We start from the raw sequence: 16,360 nt of genomic DNA, 5'->3' as shown, positions 1-16,360 counted from the left end.
AGTGGAGGGAGAAGGGGTGGGACGGCAGCAGCCACTCTCCAGTCACTCTCGGAGGGAGCAGCTGAGCAACTCCTGTTTCTTCTGCTTAACAAAAAGCGCAGAAGACGGGCAGAAGACAGGCTCGTATTCTGCCCAGGGGTGTGATTGTATCGCTGCAAGAGGACATCCCACACCTCCACTTTGAGTTCCTGGTGCCTTCCTAAGGAGCCGCACCTCACAGTTTGAACAACACTGATCTAAGGAATTGGCTGAGCTAGAAGCTTCTTGCCTGATGTGCTAATTTTTGTCTTTCATTGAGTTTTCTCTTTATTTAGGGGAGAATTAAAAATGGTTTCATCCACCTCCACACGGAAGTGATCCAGGCCGCTCTACCACTTCAGAATTCTGCTGCCTCATTCTGGGGCACCATTTAGTGGTGCCCCAGATGCCTCATTTTTAAGAGAATTATAGCGCAATCTTATCCTGCGCTGGAACAGGCAAGCCAGGAGGCCTGCGCTGCATCCTGCACAAAATTGGGGCCTGAAGTGGTTCAGCCGGAGACAAGGGGAAACTCTTCCCCTTACCCCTGGGTAAGCCACTGCAGCCCCAATGGGACTTCTTGGACTTGCGCCACCTCTGGAGGTGGCACAAGTCAGAGGAGAGTGGAGCAGCTTGCAGCTGCTCTGCGTTGCTTGGAAAGAGGAGCTCGAATCTGGCATATCTGCTGGGTCCCAGCCCTGCCTCCCGCTCCCCGCCTGCCCACCCACTCCTGGGACTGCTGCTGAAAGTTGAACCAGTATCCACAGGGGGGATACATTGCTGCTGCTGCCACGGATACCTGAAACCACAAATAGTAGTGAACCCTACTCAAATTCCCCCATTGTGCTCATAACTCACTTCTCTTCATTTGCAAATACTTTGCAAATGGGAGTTTTTTTGGAAAAGGAAGTAGACAACTGAACACTAGACTCATAACTGAACACTTAGGAGTGTGAGTTCAAGTGAGGAACACTTGAAAAGGCAACAGTGAGAATGCTAACAGGAAATGGACAGCAGAGGAAGGAGACAGATCACAAGCGTACTAGACTCCACTTCCTGTTAGCATTCTCATTGTTGCTTCCTCTAGCATTGCTCTAGCCGCTATGAGTCTGCTGAATCATATCCTTGTATTAACCATCTCAAAAGCACTGAATGTAAATGTCCTCTACAGAACATCTCAAGTAGCAGTGGTGCTTACCTTTGGCAGTTTTCCAGAAGTTCTGAAAGTTTGCGTATGGTGTAATGACAGAATTATTTTGCCCCCAACCCTTTGGGCTCTCACATTTGTTTAATGTGTAAAGCCTGCCTCCCTTTGGCAATCTTCCGGCTGTTTCAGGACCAGCCACCACATGCTCTTGCCATCAAGCAGCAAAAACACAATCAAAGGTGAGACTCGTGGCTGGGTCCAAAACAGAAGGGAAACTCAGGCAGTGTCAACCCCCATTGCCCCAGCCTCATGATGCCATTGGTTCTTGGAGAGCTAGTGTAGGGTAGTGCTGTCAATGGAAGATTTTCTCCAAGACAAATAGCTGGAGGAGAAGTAGTCTGGATTGGGACCATGACAGGGGCAAGGAATTTCAGCCCCCCTTCCCTCATGCCGCAGACACAGCATGCATCTGGCTGCTATTTACTGAATAAAAACAAACTGATGTAACAAAGTGTGATTTGACCCTGAGAGCTTGGTGAAGCAAGACTGGTCCAGATGGATCAATGGTCTTACTCAACATAAGTCAGCTTCAAATGCAACAACGTCAGCTTCTTATGCAACAGCCGCCAACAGATCACAGGCCCTCTTCTTAGAACACCACAGATTAGTAGCTAAAACACCAAAAGGGAGACTTGCAAGGACTTACACTTGCTTTAGTGCACCACAATCATAATTTATACTTAATACTTTGAAGCTGAAAAGTCTTAGTGCTATTTTTTACACTACTGAAACTAAACTGGTGTTTCTACCAAGCCCTCATTGGCATGTCTTCTTGTCACTAACAAGGATCACTGAAGCAATGGCTTGTTGTCAAACACAGCTTTCTAGAGAGAGCCGCAATGTTGTTAGAGGATGGCAACACTGCTCTGGGGAGTGTAAGGAGCACTTCATTTGACATTATAGTACAGTACAGTTCAGTCTGGTGCTTAGCTTACTGAGACAAACAAATTTGATTTTTTTTAAAAAGACACTTGCCAAAAGCTATAGCTTTCACATTCAAGATGAACAGTAGACACACTCAGTAATTTCTATAAAGAATTCTTGTTGGAAGAACAACAAGATGGTGTTGTTGGAAGAACAACCAATCTATGGTGGTTGTGGTTTTTTGTTTTTTTTAAAGCATCCCTTTTAAATGGAAGGATGCTTTAAAAAAAACAAAAAACCACAACCACCATAGATTCACAACATCTGTTCTCTTACTTCGTAACTTTTTTTATCTGCCAATACAAATTAACCCAGATTGGGCATGACAGGTTTTTAAGAGCTGAAAATATGAGCCAGGAGACATTTTTAACCTCAGTTATACAGAAAGCCAGTCCTCCTGTTAAGAAAGATGAAGCTCAGCATGTCATCAATTATTGCATAGCTGCATCTCCTCTGCGCTGCGGAGAGGGAACGTCAGTCAATCTTGCAATCTTAATCATCCTAAGCATTAATGTGACAACACAGGATCATCTATAAAATGAATAGCTCACATATAAAACAAATAAGAGTCCGCAAACCTCTGCATCTTCACCTTGATGAAGAATACAACTGGCAATATTCAGACAAAATTCGCAGAATCAAAACGATTACCTTAGTAAATGGTGTACTGAAGAACTCACATTTCCGGAAAGTCCAGCTCCTGCGGGGAATAATGCTATGACACTACTTGTGTATGTAACTGAGCTCCACTAAACCAGATGCATTCATTAACCGACAGGCCCCTATGACACAATACACTTCAGTGACATTGGTCAGGTTGCAGTGCAAGGAATACATAGATATCCCCCAACATAGGAGGAGATAGAGTTGATGTGGATTCTCCCACCTGTTGTCTCTGTCTTCCACCCTCATTGGCTGTGCAGAACACCTGGAGTTGGAGCAGGTGAGAGGAAGGGCAATGACGAGACCAGAGGGGGGAATGGGTGAGCTTTTCAGATCACAACTGAGAAAACTGGGCACACACCCATCATACCTCTGCAAACCCACATGGAGGAAGGCAGCCCTTATGTGCAAAAGAAGTAAAGCACTAAGCAGAGAGGCTTGCACTGTTGTTCCTGTTGCTAGTTTACTGAGAAGGCATGAAAGGTGGTCTACGTATCAGTTTAATAATGAATAAATGATCATACCTCTGACTTCTACATACCACTGTGAGCCTGGGATATCCCAAAACAGAGCCACTTTTACAGCAAACTCTGGATAAAGCAGGCATAAGCTTTCCAGTCTTGTCAAACATTCAGCTGGCAGGCCAACTAACATTCAAATGTTTTCATAACTGGATTTATACAACCTTTCTTTCTGGTAGGGGCTGATGTTATATTACCATCTTTGAACTGACTGTGAGCTAATTCATATTTGGAAATGCATGGCACACATTTGTGGGAATTTTCAACACCTATTGCAAACATATACACATCCTTTTTTTTATTCTTCTCAACACCAGTTTTCTTTTTGCCCTCTTTATCGTCAGCTTCATTTGCCTTCCCTGCCATTAAATCCAGTTGGCTGTGGGGACCTACATGATTTGGTCAATTACCTTCTGATCTTACATCCATTACCAATCAGACCCAACAGAAGTTTTTGGCACATGAAACCAAGGACAGTGTGTTCCAAAAGGATCTCTCTAAATGAAATTAAAACTTCACATATACACTAATGGCTTCTGAGCTGTCTATGACAAATCCAGAGAGAGATCTTGGGATTTTGGTGGATAGTTTGATGAAAGTGTCAATCCAGTGTGTGGCAGTGATGAAGAAGGCCAATTCCATGCTAGAGATAATTTAAAAAGGGATTAACAACCCAATTCTATCCACCACCACCCCATTGATACAGTGGCACCAAAATAGTGACCACTGTATCCTATGGCGAGGGGACAGTCCATGAGGTGTCCTCTGGGTAAGATAACAATCGTAAGCCTCCATGGTATAGAGGGAGGATCTACTCAGACCTGTGCTAGCTAAATAGCTGGCACAGATCTGTATGGGCCTGTGCCATACGATTAGATCCAGGAAGGGGGATAGGATATCAGAGCCGGTGGCACAGCAAAACCTGCCCCCCCCAGGCCCAATCTACCCATCCCTGGCTCCACTGCTATCCTTCCCCACTCCATTTCGCCCCCCTCCCACCCAATTCTGCCCTTCCCCACCCTCTTCCACTGACTCACCTGCTCCTGCGAGCAGCAGGAAACACAATGGAGTGAGCATGAAGGCACAGGCTTTCCTGCCAGCGCTCCCAACAGTGCACTAAATAGCACACTGTTGAAGTGCCTTTTACAACCGGTGCTGACTGCTTATGGCAATCAATGCCAGCAGGGGACAACATGCAACAACAGAATGTGAGTATAGAATTGGGCCCTGAGAATAAAACTGCCAGTATGATTATTCCATTGTACAAATTGATGGTAAGGCCACATCTGGAGTGTTGTATCCAGTTCTGGCAGTCGCATCTCAAAAAAATATATAGTGGAACTCAAAAAGGTGCAGAAGAGAACAACCAAAATGATTACTGGCTGTGGCATCACCTTTATTAGGAAAGGTGTTTGGGGTTCCTTCAGAAAAAAGGTTCCTGAGGTGCATGATTGAGACACATAAAATTATTTTCCATTTCAAAAACCTTTATTAGGCATTGGTTCATAAAATTATGCATGTGATAGAGTGGATAGAGGGAAGTTCTTTTCCCTCTCGCACAACGCACGAATCAAGTCACATCCATAAAATTGAGTGGTCAGAGAATTAGAACAGACAAAATAAAATATTTCATTACCTAGCAAGTAAATTTATCTGTGGAACTCTTTGTTTTTTTTAAAGCATCCTTCCATTTAAATTTATCTGTGGAACTGTGTGGTGACAGTACCTGGCCTAGATGCCTCTAAAAGGGAATTGAGCAGATTTATGGAGGAAAATTCCATTACAGGTCACAAGCCACAATGACTATATGCAGCCTCTGGGTTTTAGAGGTTTCCTATCTCTGAACGCCAGGTGCAAGGGAATGGCAACAGGATACAGGTATCTGTATGCTCCCTGGGGCATCTGGTGGACAACTCTGAGATACAGGAAATTGGCCTGATCCAACAATGCTCTTCATATGTTTTTAAACATGAGAAGAGCAACAGGTAAAAAAGAATCAAGAGGACGCCAAAGAGCAAAAAAAATTAAAAAATACATGAATGTTCGGCTTGTTGAGTATTTCTTCAATCATTTGTTCAGCTGCATCATATATGCTAATTTTGAGGCAAATGGAACCTCCAGTGTACTACTTTTCAATTTTAGGAGAATGTTCACCATGTTGGTGCAACTCTGTCTGCTGTTCAGAGGGGCAGGATGCTGTCCAGAAGGGGTCAAGCTACGGCCCAGTGACTCTGACTTTTCTACCTGTTCTCTCTGTGATCCGTGTGGGGTGTGGCCCTAACCCTTTCTCCTTCCCTTCTCCTCTGAGCACTTCCTCTTGTCCTCTGACCACCAACCTGTTAAGATGGCACACAGCAGGGCTCTGATGCCCAGGCCATCTTGAGCACAAGGCATGCAGGGCGAGGCAGCTCCAGGGCCTTGCTATCTCTCAGTGTTAGCTGAACCTCTGATCCTAATCAGATGCTGTAAATTTACACTCAATGGAACTGTAAATAAATAACTTTTTTTTTTTTTTGCAACTTTAACAAGCCATTGCCTCTTTGTCTTTTTTATTGATTAGCAGTCAGCCAGGTGAGGAAGGTTCCCTGGGGTGATACCCAAAGGGGGGGTCCGCTGCTTAAGCTACTCTGCTTCCCTCCAAAGAGGAAACTATTTTTTAATTTCCTCCAACACACCACGGAAAACCAACATTTAGAGAGTGCTCTGAATGATCCACCTGAAATCACTTCCACTGAAAAGCGGGACAATTGATTTACTGGCAAGTAAAATAAGCAAGAGCAAAATTATATTGGCATTTCCAAAACACTAACAATGTCCAAGGAAGAATTAAACAGCCCTCTTCATTTTGTATCTCCTCTTTGTTCATCTGACACCTAAGAGATGTATCAGACCAGTGAGCAAACACAATAGAACCACAATTGCTCTTTCTGACTGATCATGTTATTTTCAACCCAAGCCCTCTGAAATGGTAAATATCTTTATGGTCTTCAGCAACACGAGCTGCCTTCCAGCAGAGAGTCATTACCCCCTGTCCCAAGTAATGTAACCCTTCTGGACAGGCCTGTCACTACCCTGAAATTAGTTCAAGGCTCAGATCCAGACAGATACTTTATTGGGGAATAGTGATGTAAATGACTGAGCCTTTTTTTGGACTCTGCTATCATGGCTGCTGGAGGCAATGAAGCAGCAAATATTTTTTATTGTTCCATATGCACAACTCCACATGGTGTTAAAAGCGTCTGCATGCGCAATTAGCTCTGGCACATCTTCCACCACCACATGGAACTGGGTAGACCAAAGTTGCTTTTATGGAATAATTGACTGCAGCCATTCCCTCACAAAAGAATAAACACCAAAAAATCAAAGGAGAATATTTGAAAGAATGTTAGCATATGTGTACATGTACATGCAGGCATTTCTGTAGACACCACCAAACTAGATCCTGTGATTGTTATCACTTTTCCATTAGCCTACAAGTGGAGTGTTGGGAGAGTTAGAACAGACAAAAGAAAATATTTCTTTACTCAGCGTGTGGTTGGTCTGTGGAACTCCTTGCCACAGGATGTGGTGATGGCGTCTAGCCTGGACGCCTTTAAAAGGGGATTGGACAAGTTTCTGGAGGAAAAATCCATTACGGGGTACAAGCCATGATGTGTATGCGCAACCTCCTGATTTTAGAAATGGGTTATGTCAGAATGCCAGATGCAAGGGAGGGCACCAGGATGAGGTCTCTTGTTATCTGGTATGCTCTCTGGGGCATTTGGTGGGCCGCTGTGAGATACAGGAAGCTGGACTAGATGGGCCTATGGCCTGATCCAGTGGGGCTGTTCTTATGTTCTTATGTTCTTATTAAGCAAATTAGAAATCCAACGCTGCACCTTAAAAGTTAAATTCAGCATTTGGAGTGAACGTTCTTGGAAAGAATAACTAGGAGGGTACCTAATAGTCCAATCCTATGGGCCTTGTACAACAGCAGATCTTCCTATCATAAAAGGTTCAGTGAAGGCACAAATGTCACCCCACTATCATGTGTGATGGAGCTGCTGGTGGAAACGGCCAGCAGCAACCTGCGTGCACCAGAAACCCCCCCCCAGGTGCCACAATACAGCAGGTAGGTCAGTGTTGGTGGTTCATGGGCAGTTCAGGGGAGGGAGGGAGGGGGAGGATCCCAGTAGCAGTGACTTGCACAGGACGCTATCTCCTCTTTCATTGTCCGACATGCCCCCTTCCTCTCCTTGGACTTACACCCACTATGTAGGTGGTACTGGTCCAAGGAGACCCATTGCTGATCAGGTGGCCTACTGAAAAGTTTGTTACTTACCTCTTATAGGCCTTCTTGACACCTCCCCACAATAGCATGAAGCACATTCCATTGCAACCAGAGAACAAAAAATGCATGGAGCCCTATGGAAAGTGAAACTGAGCTGTATCGTGCGTTTACTCGCAAGTAGGTGAACTTGCCTTAGTTCGTCGGAACGGGCAGGCTGAGAGGAATCCAACGACACCAGAATGGTCCTGATCCAATGAACGCAGCCCCAAAAAATACCTGAGAAGGAAGTCCCTCCCTCCAAGCAGACAAATGTATTGAGTCCTATGGAAAGCGAAACTGAACCTCACGGTCGTATTTACTCGTGAGTAAGCAAACATGCCTTGGCTCTTGGTCAGGCCAGGCAAAGGGATGGCCAGGCAAAGGGTAAAGCCACCAGAATGGTCCAGATCTGATGGAACTGGAGCCCAACAAATGCTCCAGAAGGCAGCCTTCCCCCCCCCCCCCAAAAAAAGGATCAAAATAGAGGCTTCAGCTGATAAGGTGAACTTTTTTGAGACTTGCAAATACAGGTGGATTCTGACAGTGATCTGGTTTAAACAGAAGTTCTTAAATTAAACTGGGCACTGTGTGTGTTCTGTCTTTGTTCTATCAAAAGGTACAGTCAAAAAACCAGTGGAGGCAGAGTGATGGTATATCACCACGCCCACCACCTGGGGTGTTGCCCTGCCCACTGCATGGGGGGTGACACACTGGCATCCTGCACCAGGTGACGCGAACCCTAGTGACGCCACTGGTGCTCTCCACTTACTTTCACTCACTGTGGGCTGCTGGAGGCTCTAGGAGACGCAGGGAGCCCCACACAGGTCTCCTCGATGCTGGGAACACTGTGACAGAAGCGAGCGCAAAGCACTTCCTCTTTGCGACGTAATGAGGAAGTGCTTCACGTGCGCTTCTGATTCCAAGCATCAGGGAGCCCTGCAGAGGGCTGCACAGGGCTCCCCACATCTCTTGGAGCCTCCAGCAGCCCACAGTGAGTAAAAGTAAGTGAAAAGCACCCCTCCTCACCCCCTCCCCTTAGCAATGCAATTCAGGGACTGTGATCCTGGTGTTCGCACTGCTGCCTTGGCCCCTCCCCTGCAAAGACTTACTTAGGGAGTAAATCTCCCTAAAAGAACCACTGGATTGGATGTAAGGGAATTAAATTTCTGATTAGCTCAGAAACAGAAAATGGGAATCCATTGCTTTTCCTTTGACAATGCTTAAAGATACCTACTAAATTTTTGGACAGGTTTTACTCAAATAAATTATCATTATAACTGCTCTTACTGTTAAGAAATTCTTCCTGATAGTCAACTGAAAACTCCCCTCCTGCAGCTTAAGCACATTAGATCTATTCCTTCTCTCTGGGCCAGCAGAGAACAAATCCTTGTCTGCTTCCATTTGACAGATATTTCAGGTGTTTGAAAAGTGCTATCAAGTTGTCGCCCCCTCAGCCTTATCTTCTCTAGGCTAGACGTACCACGTTTCCTCACCCTTTCCTCAGAGGACTTGTTTTCCATACTTCTGATCATTTTTATTGCCCTTCTTTGAACCTGCTCCAATTTTGGCTACATCTTTCTTAAAGTGTAGCACCCAGAATTGGATGCAGTACTCTACATTAGCTCTGACCAGCATGGAATAAAGAGGAAAACAACAAGACTTCACAAAAGAGATAGCGTGAAGTTTGAATCAAGTTTGTAGGACAACTGACATTTGAAGGAAGATGTGGCATCACGCAAGCAAGAAGCAGCAAAACAGGTAAAGCAGTTAGGAGACATACAAACAGATGAAGTTTATAGAGCTAGAGGAGCAAAGTTTCCAGGCAGGAATATATTAGGTTGGAAGGGCAAGAAGAGACGAGACTGTAGAGAGCTTTCAAGGTACGGTAAGTCATTTGCATTGACATGGAAGGGAAAGGGAAACCAGGGATTTGGGCTACATGATCTCAAAAACTAGGAAAGCAAAAACCTCTGACAGAGAAAATCTGCATAGAGGTGAGAGAAGGTTGAAATAAAATAAGATTGCAGTGGCCAAGGAGGAAGATGACCAAAGCAAGATAAGAATCTCAGCACCAGGTAGTATGCTGACAGTGCCATTCTATACATGTTTACTTAGAAGTATTTCTCTTTATATTCTTTATATCATATTCTTGTTATATTCATGGGGCTTACTTCCAGGGAAGTGTGTATAGGATTGCAACCTTAACAGCATATAGTATTTGAAATAAAGAGGGGTTTACACCTCAGAACTGATAATGGATGATAGAGAATGGAGAATTTGGTCAATAGACTGGAGTACTGAAAGCTCCTGAAGCTTTTTGAGATGGCCCATGTAGGTGTAAGATCTACCCATATTTGGCACCAGATTCTGACCAAATGTGTCCACTGCCTGCCTTTTGCTTTTGTCTATTCCTGCATGTATTCTTACCTGCCTGTATATCACTGCCTAACTCACATTCTCAGCTGGTCAGCTACTAAACAAAGAGAAGTTATTTGAAGTTCTAATGAATCCTTGAAATGCATATGACAAAAAACCACCAAACAACAAAAATGCTGGTTCTGCTACTCTGACTAGATTGAAAAAAGGAAAACAAAGGAAGTGAGTGCTACAAAAGAACTTGACATGTGTTTGTGTAGTTTAATTACCAAAAGGAGGTTGAAGAAGTTTGTTGTATTTCTCCCCAGATACCCAGGGTCAGAGGTGCCTTGGTTATCTCTCTTCTTTCTCAGTTGGGTTGTTTCATCAGCACAATGCTCAGACTGCAGCAAAATGATCACAGCTGCGAATTCTGCTCACCTTCTTGTCAGTCTTATACTTTGTGTGCATGGTGGTTGGTCTCAACATCTAAATATCAGAAGGAAAATTCTAACCATCAACACTGCTGATAAATGTCACAAATCGTACATTTCTCTCGCACGTGTGCCACTGAAATGAATGGGAGCCGAGCAAGAGAATGGGCCTTCTACTTTCATTCATTTCGGCTGGCCGTGCAGTGAAGAAGGGCAGCAGTAAGTGAGAGTGAGAAGGTCAGAGAATTTTTTTTTTCAGGCACCATTATAAAAAGTGGCAAATATTTTTTTTCTAAAGCTCTCGCCTTCCTTTATCTCCCAACACATGCCAGCAGTAAAGGGAAGTGTGCAGTTGTTCTTGGGACTTGTAATCTTCTATAACGGCAGGAGACTGCCAGCTTCAAGAGCCACCAAGCCTTTTCCTTTGCTGCTGATGCAACCTGCTGCACTAAGTGCACGTTGTCCTTTTATGACATCGACATTCAAAACTGAGTGACCATTTTCCTCCATCACTTTTTGTTGAACAGTTAATTCCAGCGGCATAACTAGGGGCCCTGGAACCCAGGGTGACAACATTGTGAAGTCAATCTGGCCTCGCCCCTTCCTCCTCCATTGGAGGCTTAACAGTTTCCTGACTGGGAAGCCAGTAAAACACTTGGAGGCCACCAACACCATCTTGGCTGGGTCTCACGCAGCAGCCCCTCACGTGACACTCCAGTGTGGTGTCTGGGGCATACCACCCCCACTTGCTATGCCACGGATTCTGTTTTATACCATTCATTCTGCTCATTATTTTACAAATCATTTGCTGTAAATCAATCAATCAATCAATCAAATCATTTGCTGTAGTTGGCAAAGATTAAGACTGGATAGAAAATGCCATGTGTCTTGGATGGCAAGGTGTTTTTCCAAACTTTCTGTGATGACCTACATCTGAAGATGAGTTTTGTATAAGTCTGAGAACTGAAAGTCAAATTCCTCCTTTTCATCCATGATGCCTTCAATCAATTCAGCTTTTGAAGGCTGTGTGAACTCTGCACAATGCCCTATACCTGTCTTACTGTCATCTATCAGTGTTCTGTACCAGGTCAGACCCTATGTTCACCCAACCAGACATGTGACACTACAAAACAACACCTATTTTAAGGTTTTATTATGCTTCAAGCACATCATGCTAATCAATTATTAATTACTTTTATTCATTAAAAACAACTACTAGCCATTTTTCCATTCCTCAAGGCAACTTATGATGGTAAGAAAGAACAAAAGACGAGAAATTCAACAGCAAACCAAAAAGACAGAACCATCAGCTAAAAACAAGTAACAGCCCAATCCTACTTAAACCCCTGCACAGCGATGCACCTGTGCCAGTGTGGCTATTGCTGCATCCTGCAGGGAACTTTTGGCTGCTGGAGGTTTTTTTGGAGTAAGGGGACATTTGCCCCCTTGCCCTAAGGTAAGCCCTAGAAGACGTTATGGGTCAACTTAGACCTACACCAGCAATATTGCTGTCACAAGTCTACATTGATCCATGAAGGTGGATCAGGCCTGGGAAGGGGATCAAGGTTTAATGTGTGCCACTGTCACCCCTGCCCCCTCCTGGGCCCGATCCACTCTCTCCCCAATCCATCACTGTTCCATTCTGCCCACCTCCCACCTTATTTGATCCCCTCCCCATCACCCTCCAACCCCCTGTTCCAGCTAACCTGAGCCAGTGAATTTTCAATTACCATAAAGCAGCCTCCACTGGCACATTACTGGTTACACTAGTGGCCGTGGGGATAGAATTGGACCATAAATGTCACAGGTTATTCAAAATGAGTGGCCCACCAAGGGCATTAGGCATATACTTATTTTTCCATTCTCATCCTGCCTTTCTTAAAAGTTCCAAGTTGTCTATTTACAGGCAGCTTTATAAGGTATATAAAACAAATTATGATATTTTGTATAGCATAACAATTATCTTTGCAGGCTAGGAACTAAGTTTTTTCATGAATTTTAATGGACTGCATGACACTTCAGTGCACTTGTAATTTTTTCCATGTTCAGTTAAAAGAAAAGAACACTTTTCTCCACTGAAACATCAAAGCTTTTTGGTGGGAGAAGGATTTGGGCTGGCAGGAAAAAAAAACACCATAGTCACTTTGGTGGGCTGTTCCTTATGAACAACATTCTGTGAGCTGTTTCCAAACCTTCTCTTATGAAAGCACTCCACAAGAAGAAAGGCTTACAATTTTTGGTAATACCCCCTTCCTTTTCCAGCACACCTCCTCCTGAAGGTTTGGGACCCCCAGCAGCAAATGGAAGGGCAGGAACTGGAAAGGGAAGGTGAAAAATCAATCAAAATCATACCCTTCTGTGCACAAGGGAGATTGTGCCCATAGAAGAGAGGAAAGGGAAGCAACTCAATGTGAGTAAAGTATCAGGGCCTGTTAAAACATCTGAGTTTATTAATATTAAGTATTTTTAGTATTAGTATCAATATTAATACCCTCTCTGGCCATTCTTCTTTAACATAGAGCTGTGAACCAGGAACTAGTTCAAATAGTGCAAACACCATGAACTTACTAGGTGGTCTTAGACAATCAACATTTTCCCAGGCTCAAGTCTCCATAACATCATCTGTAATATGGAGATAGCATTGACCAGGCTTGTTGTAGTAGATTCACCAAGATAATATATGTAAAGCACTTTGATCATTCTTCAATGCTATATACATACATGTGGTGTCCCAGTATCTGTGGGGGATCAGTTCCTGGATGTTCTGCAGATACAGAAATTTGAAGATAATCAAATAAGTGGATCTCCTTACCTACTGTCATTTGAACACAACTGGATCTGTGCTCCAGTCGTGTTCTGAGGCCCTTCTCAGGGCTGGGGAGGCCATGTGCAGCCTCCCCAACCCTCAGGAGGCCCTCTAAGACAGGGGTTTTCAAACTGGGGCATCGCGACGCCCCAGCCTGAGGGTCCTGGCCTCTGCCTCCTTAAGGGGCGGGTGCAGCAAGGAGGCAGAGAGGAGGCAGCGACGCGATCCCCAGGATTGCATTGCTCAGGGGCTTGGCTGGACTTATCAGAGACTCCTGCAGCCTCCAGAGGGTGCAGGGAGCCCTGCGCAACCTTCTGCAGGGCTCCCCAAAGCTTAAGGGCTCCCCGGTTTTGCAGAGGCGGGGTGCAATTGTTCCACTTTCACCTCTTAAGCTTTGGGGAACCCTGCAGACGGTCATGTAGGGCGCTCTGGTAAGTACAGCCAAGCTCCTGCAGTCCCCGGAGCGATGCGATCCTGGGGATCACGTCACCGCCTTCCACCTGCCCCCACAAGGACTTAGAGCAGTGGTTTTCAAACTCTCAGGGAGTTTGAAAATTGCTCTAAGGCCTCCAGAAGGCCAAAAATTAGTACCCAGTTTTCGGTCAAAGGTGGGGAGATCTGTGGGTTCAGGACTTGCAGTAAAGGTAAAACTGCGGGGCCTAAATTCTCAGATAAAGAGGCCCCACCTGTACTAAGTATTTAATTAATGGCCCAATCCTATTTGCAGGATATAGTGGCAGATCTTGTGATCTGCCAGCGTACTCTGCAGGACACCGGCATGGCAGCTGCTCTGCAAGGCTGCCACCAGCGCAAAGATTGGGGGGCCGCGCATGGATGATAGTGGCCCACAGATCATCCACCAAGCCTGGTAAGTTGGTAGCTGAGATGGATTGGAGCAGACAGGGGGCAGGTCAGGAGTGGAGTTTGGCAGCAGTAGCATCCACAAGATCTAGAACTCCAAGCCCAACATGCCCCTTGAACTTACCAGATTTACACCAGCAAATTTAGCATGAATCTGAGTAAGCCCACTGGGGACCAGGAGCACCAGTAGGAGGCAGCAGAAACTGCGTCTGGTGCTGCTGCACCCCACAGGCTGGCCAAAAGATAGAACTGGGCCATTAGACTTATAAGAAGCCAAAGCCCTGGTCACCAGCTAGCCCAGTCAGCTGGTGGGGATAGTCTTTTGCATTTGCATTGCCAGCCTGAGAGAATGTGCATTCCTGTCTATCCTGTCTATTCCTGTCTATTCCTGTCATTCCTGTCTATTCCTGTGCAGAACCCTTGTCCAGAAGCAACTCTTTCTTGTTGACTGAGTGCAAATACCCAAACACAGTTTAGCAAGCAAGAAACATCAAATCAGCTAACAAAAAGTGATATTTTCCATACTAAGAATGACTTGTAGAGAATCATTTGACCAACTGGAGCTATGGGGAAGCAAACCTAAGAGTGAACTGTTTTTACCCTATAACCAAGTTATTCACCACTAATGGAGAACAGGAGTCATTCTCAGCTTACATTTCCAAGAAAAATGAAATCCATCACTGCACATTTGTTGCTTTCGTTAAAGCGCCTGTTTCTTTTGGTGAACAACATGCTAAGCGAGGAAAGCACAATTATTTTCTCGGGGTCAAGGTGGTGATTCATTTACAAAGAAATTATTCTTCACAAAGGAAATTCATCAATGCAAAATAAAGAAATAAATGGGCTGGTGGGAACAGTTTCCTGCCCTGGTTTCCTTCTTTACAGAACCTGAAAGGCAAGAAGCATCCACAATCAATACTGAAAGCACTGGTGATTTCATGTGTACCACAAGCAGAGATTCTTTCTCAGGAAAATAGACACAGGGAGCTCTGATTGGGCGCATGGGGGGCAGCAAAAGCCCTTCCCCGTGGTTCTGATCTGGACTGAGATCCCACACAGCTGCTATGATTAAAAAAAACAAAACCAAACACAGACTCAATCATGCAATTAATTTATCATCTAGCTTGATCTGGAGGCCTCAAAGTCCATAACACAGTGACTAATGCACCAATGTACATTATTCTACCATAACACTGAGGAATCAGATAGCCACAATTCTGAGAAATCAGCAAGAGAAATAATAAAACCATGTACCTTGTCAGTTACTGCTAAGCAAATGGTTGATGCTGGGTGTACTCTGTTCCCCATTATACAGGATATGAATTAACAGTCATTAGTCTAACCATTCTAATAAGTAAATTAGATCCTTTTACAGCCTCCAACCATTGCAAAGCTGAAAAACATGGACTCACTAAAGCAAAACTGTTGTGGATGGTTTCACTAAAATGTCTGTTCATTAAATATCTTTCTTTTTTTTTAAGTCAGAAAAAAAATCATCACCGGCATTAGATGGTAGACTTTAACTTTGCCCTAGACACAGTGCTAAAATGAAGTTTATAATCTCCTGAGCCCATTCAACTACAAACTGCAGGTGGCAAATCAAGTGACTATGAACTATGGTCTCTGTACGTGAAAATCAATACCCAAGAATGCTTTTTGCTAACACCTCCTTTGACAGCAATTTAACAGCAAGGACAAAATGCACGTGCCAGTTAAGTGTTAGATGGAAGGACGGCTGACTCTGGCAGAACAGTGACCCTTCAGACCGAAATCAGCCTGTCACCGCATTCTGTTCAGAAGCGCCGAAGAAGACGTGCACAGAGGGGAAAAGAAATCTCAGCAAGGCAGAAACAGGAGGGAATGAGAAAGAAAATAAACTGCAGACTTACAGGAGTGACCTAATTTTCTAAAACCAGCTTACATTATGTGGGACCTTTGTCTGGCAAAATGCGGATCAGAATTCTTCAGGACTTAAGCAGTTGGCTGTTCCATCTTCCCCCAAGCATGACTTTGCTAACTGCCAGGGAGAAAGAGCTCTGCTCCTTCTCCACATGTCATCTCCCAACATGTCCTCGGCCACAGTACAGCATGTGCTGCCCACTTAAGATCCTGGCCATGGAGGGTACAGATAAACTGGCGCAACCTCCAGCAGCTCCACTTCATGATTGCTACAGATTAATGTGACGCTAATTGGTCCTGAGTCTGATCTATTTATCGAGTCTTTTACATGTATTGGGCTGCAGAATAAAAGCCACTTAGGTA

The 16,360-nt window shown here is 44.6% G+C and overlaps 1 protein-coding gene across 8 annotated transcripts in view; it reads right to left on the bottom strand.

Annotated features, from left to right (window-relative positions):
* MYO3B (myosin IIIB) overlaps window positions 1–16,118 on the bottom strand; it is a 309,268-nt gene extending 293,150 nt beyond the window's left edge. For 7 of the 8 annotated variants that reach the window (XM_066612189.1, XM_066612190.1, XM_066612191.1 and 4 more), the window contains exon 1: window positions 16,020–16,118. In XM_066612189.1, coding sequence (XP_066468286.1) covers window positions 16,020–16,021 — 2 coding nt within the window. In that variant the 5' untranslated portion in view covers window positions 16,022–16,118. Of the gene's footprint in view, window positions 1–15,987 lie in introns of all 8 variants that reach the window. The other variant, XM_066612192.1, reaches the window with a different exon arrangement.
* Window positions 16,119–16,360: the final 242 nt, after the last annotated feature.

Source organism: Tiliqua scincoides, chromosome 1 (assembly GCF_035046505.1).
Source record: "Tiliqua scincoides isolate rTilSci1 chromosome 1, rTilSci1.hap2, whole genome shotgun sequence".
NCBI lineage: Eukaryota > Metazoa > Chordata > Lepidosauria > Squamata > Scincidae > Tiliqua > Tiliqua scincoides.
The sequence above is the reverse complement of the archived record's forward strand: the minus strand, read 5'-3'. Positions and strand labels throughout refer to the sequence as shown.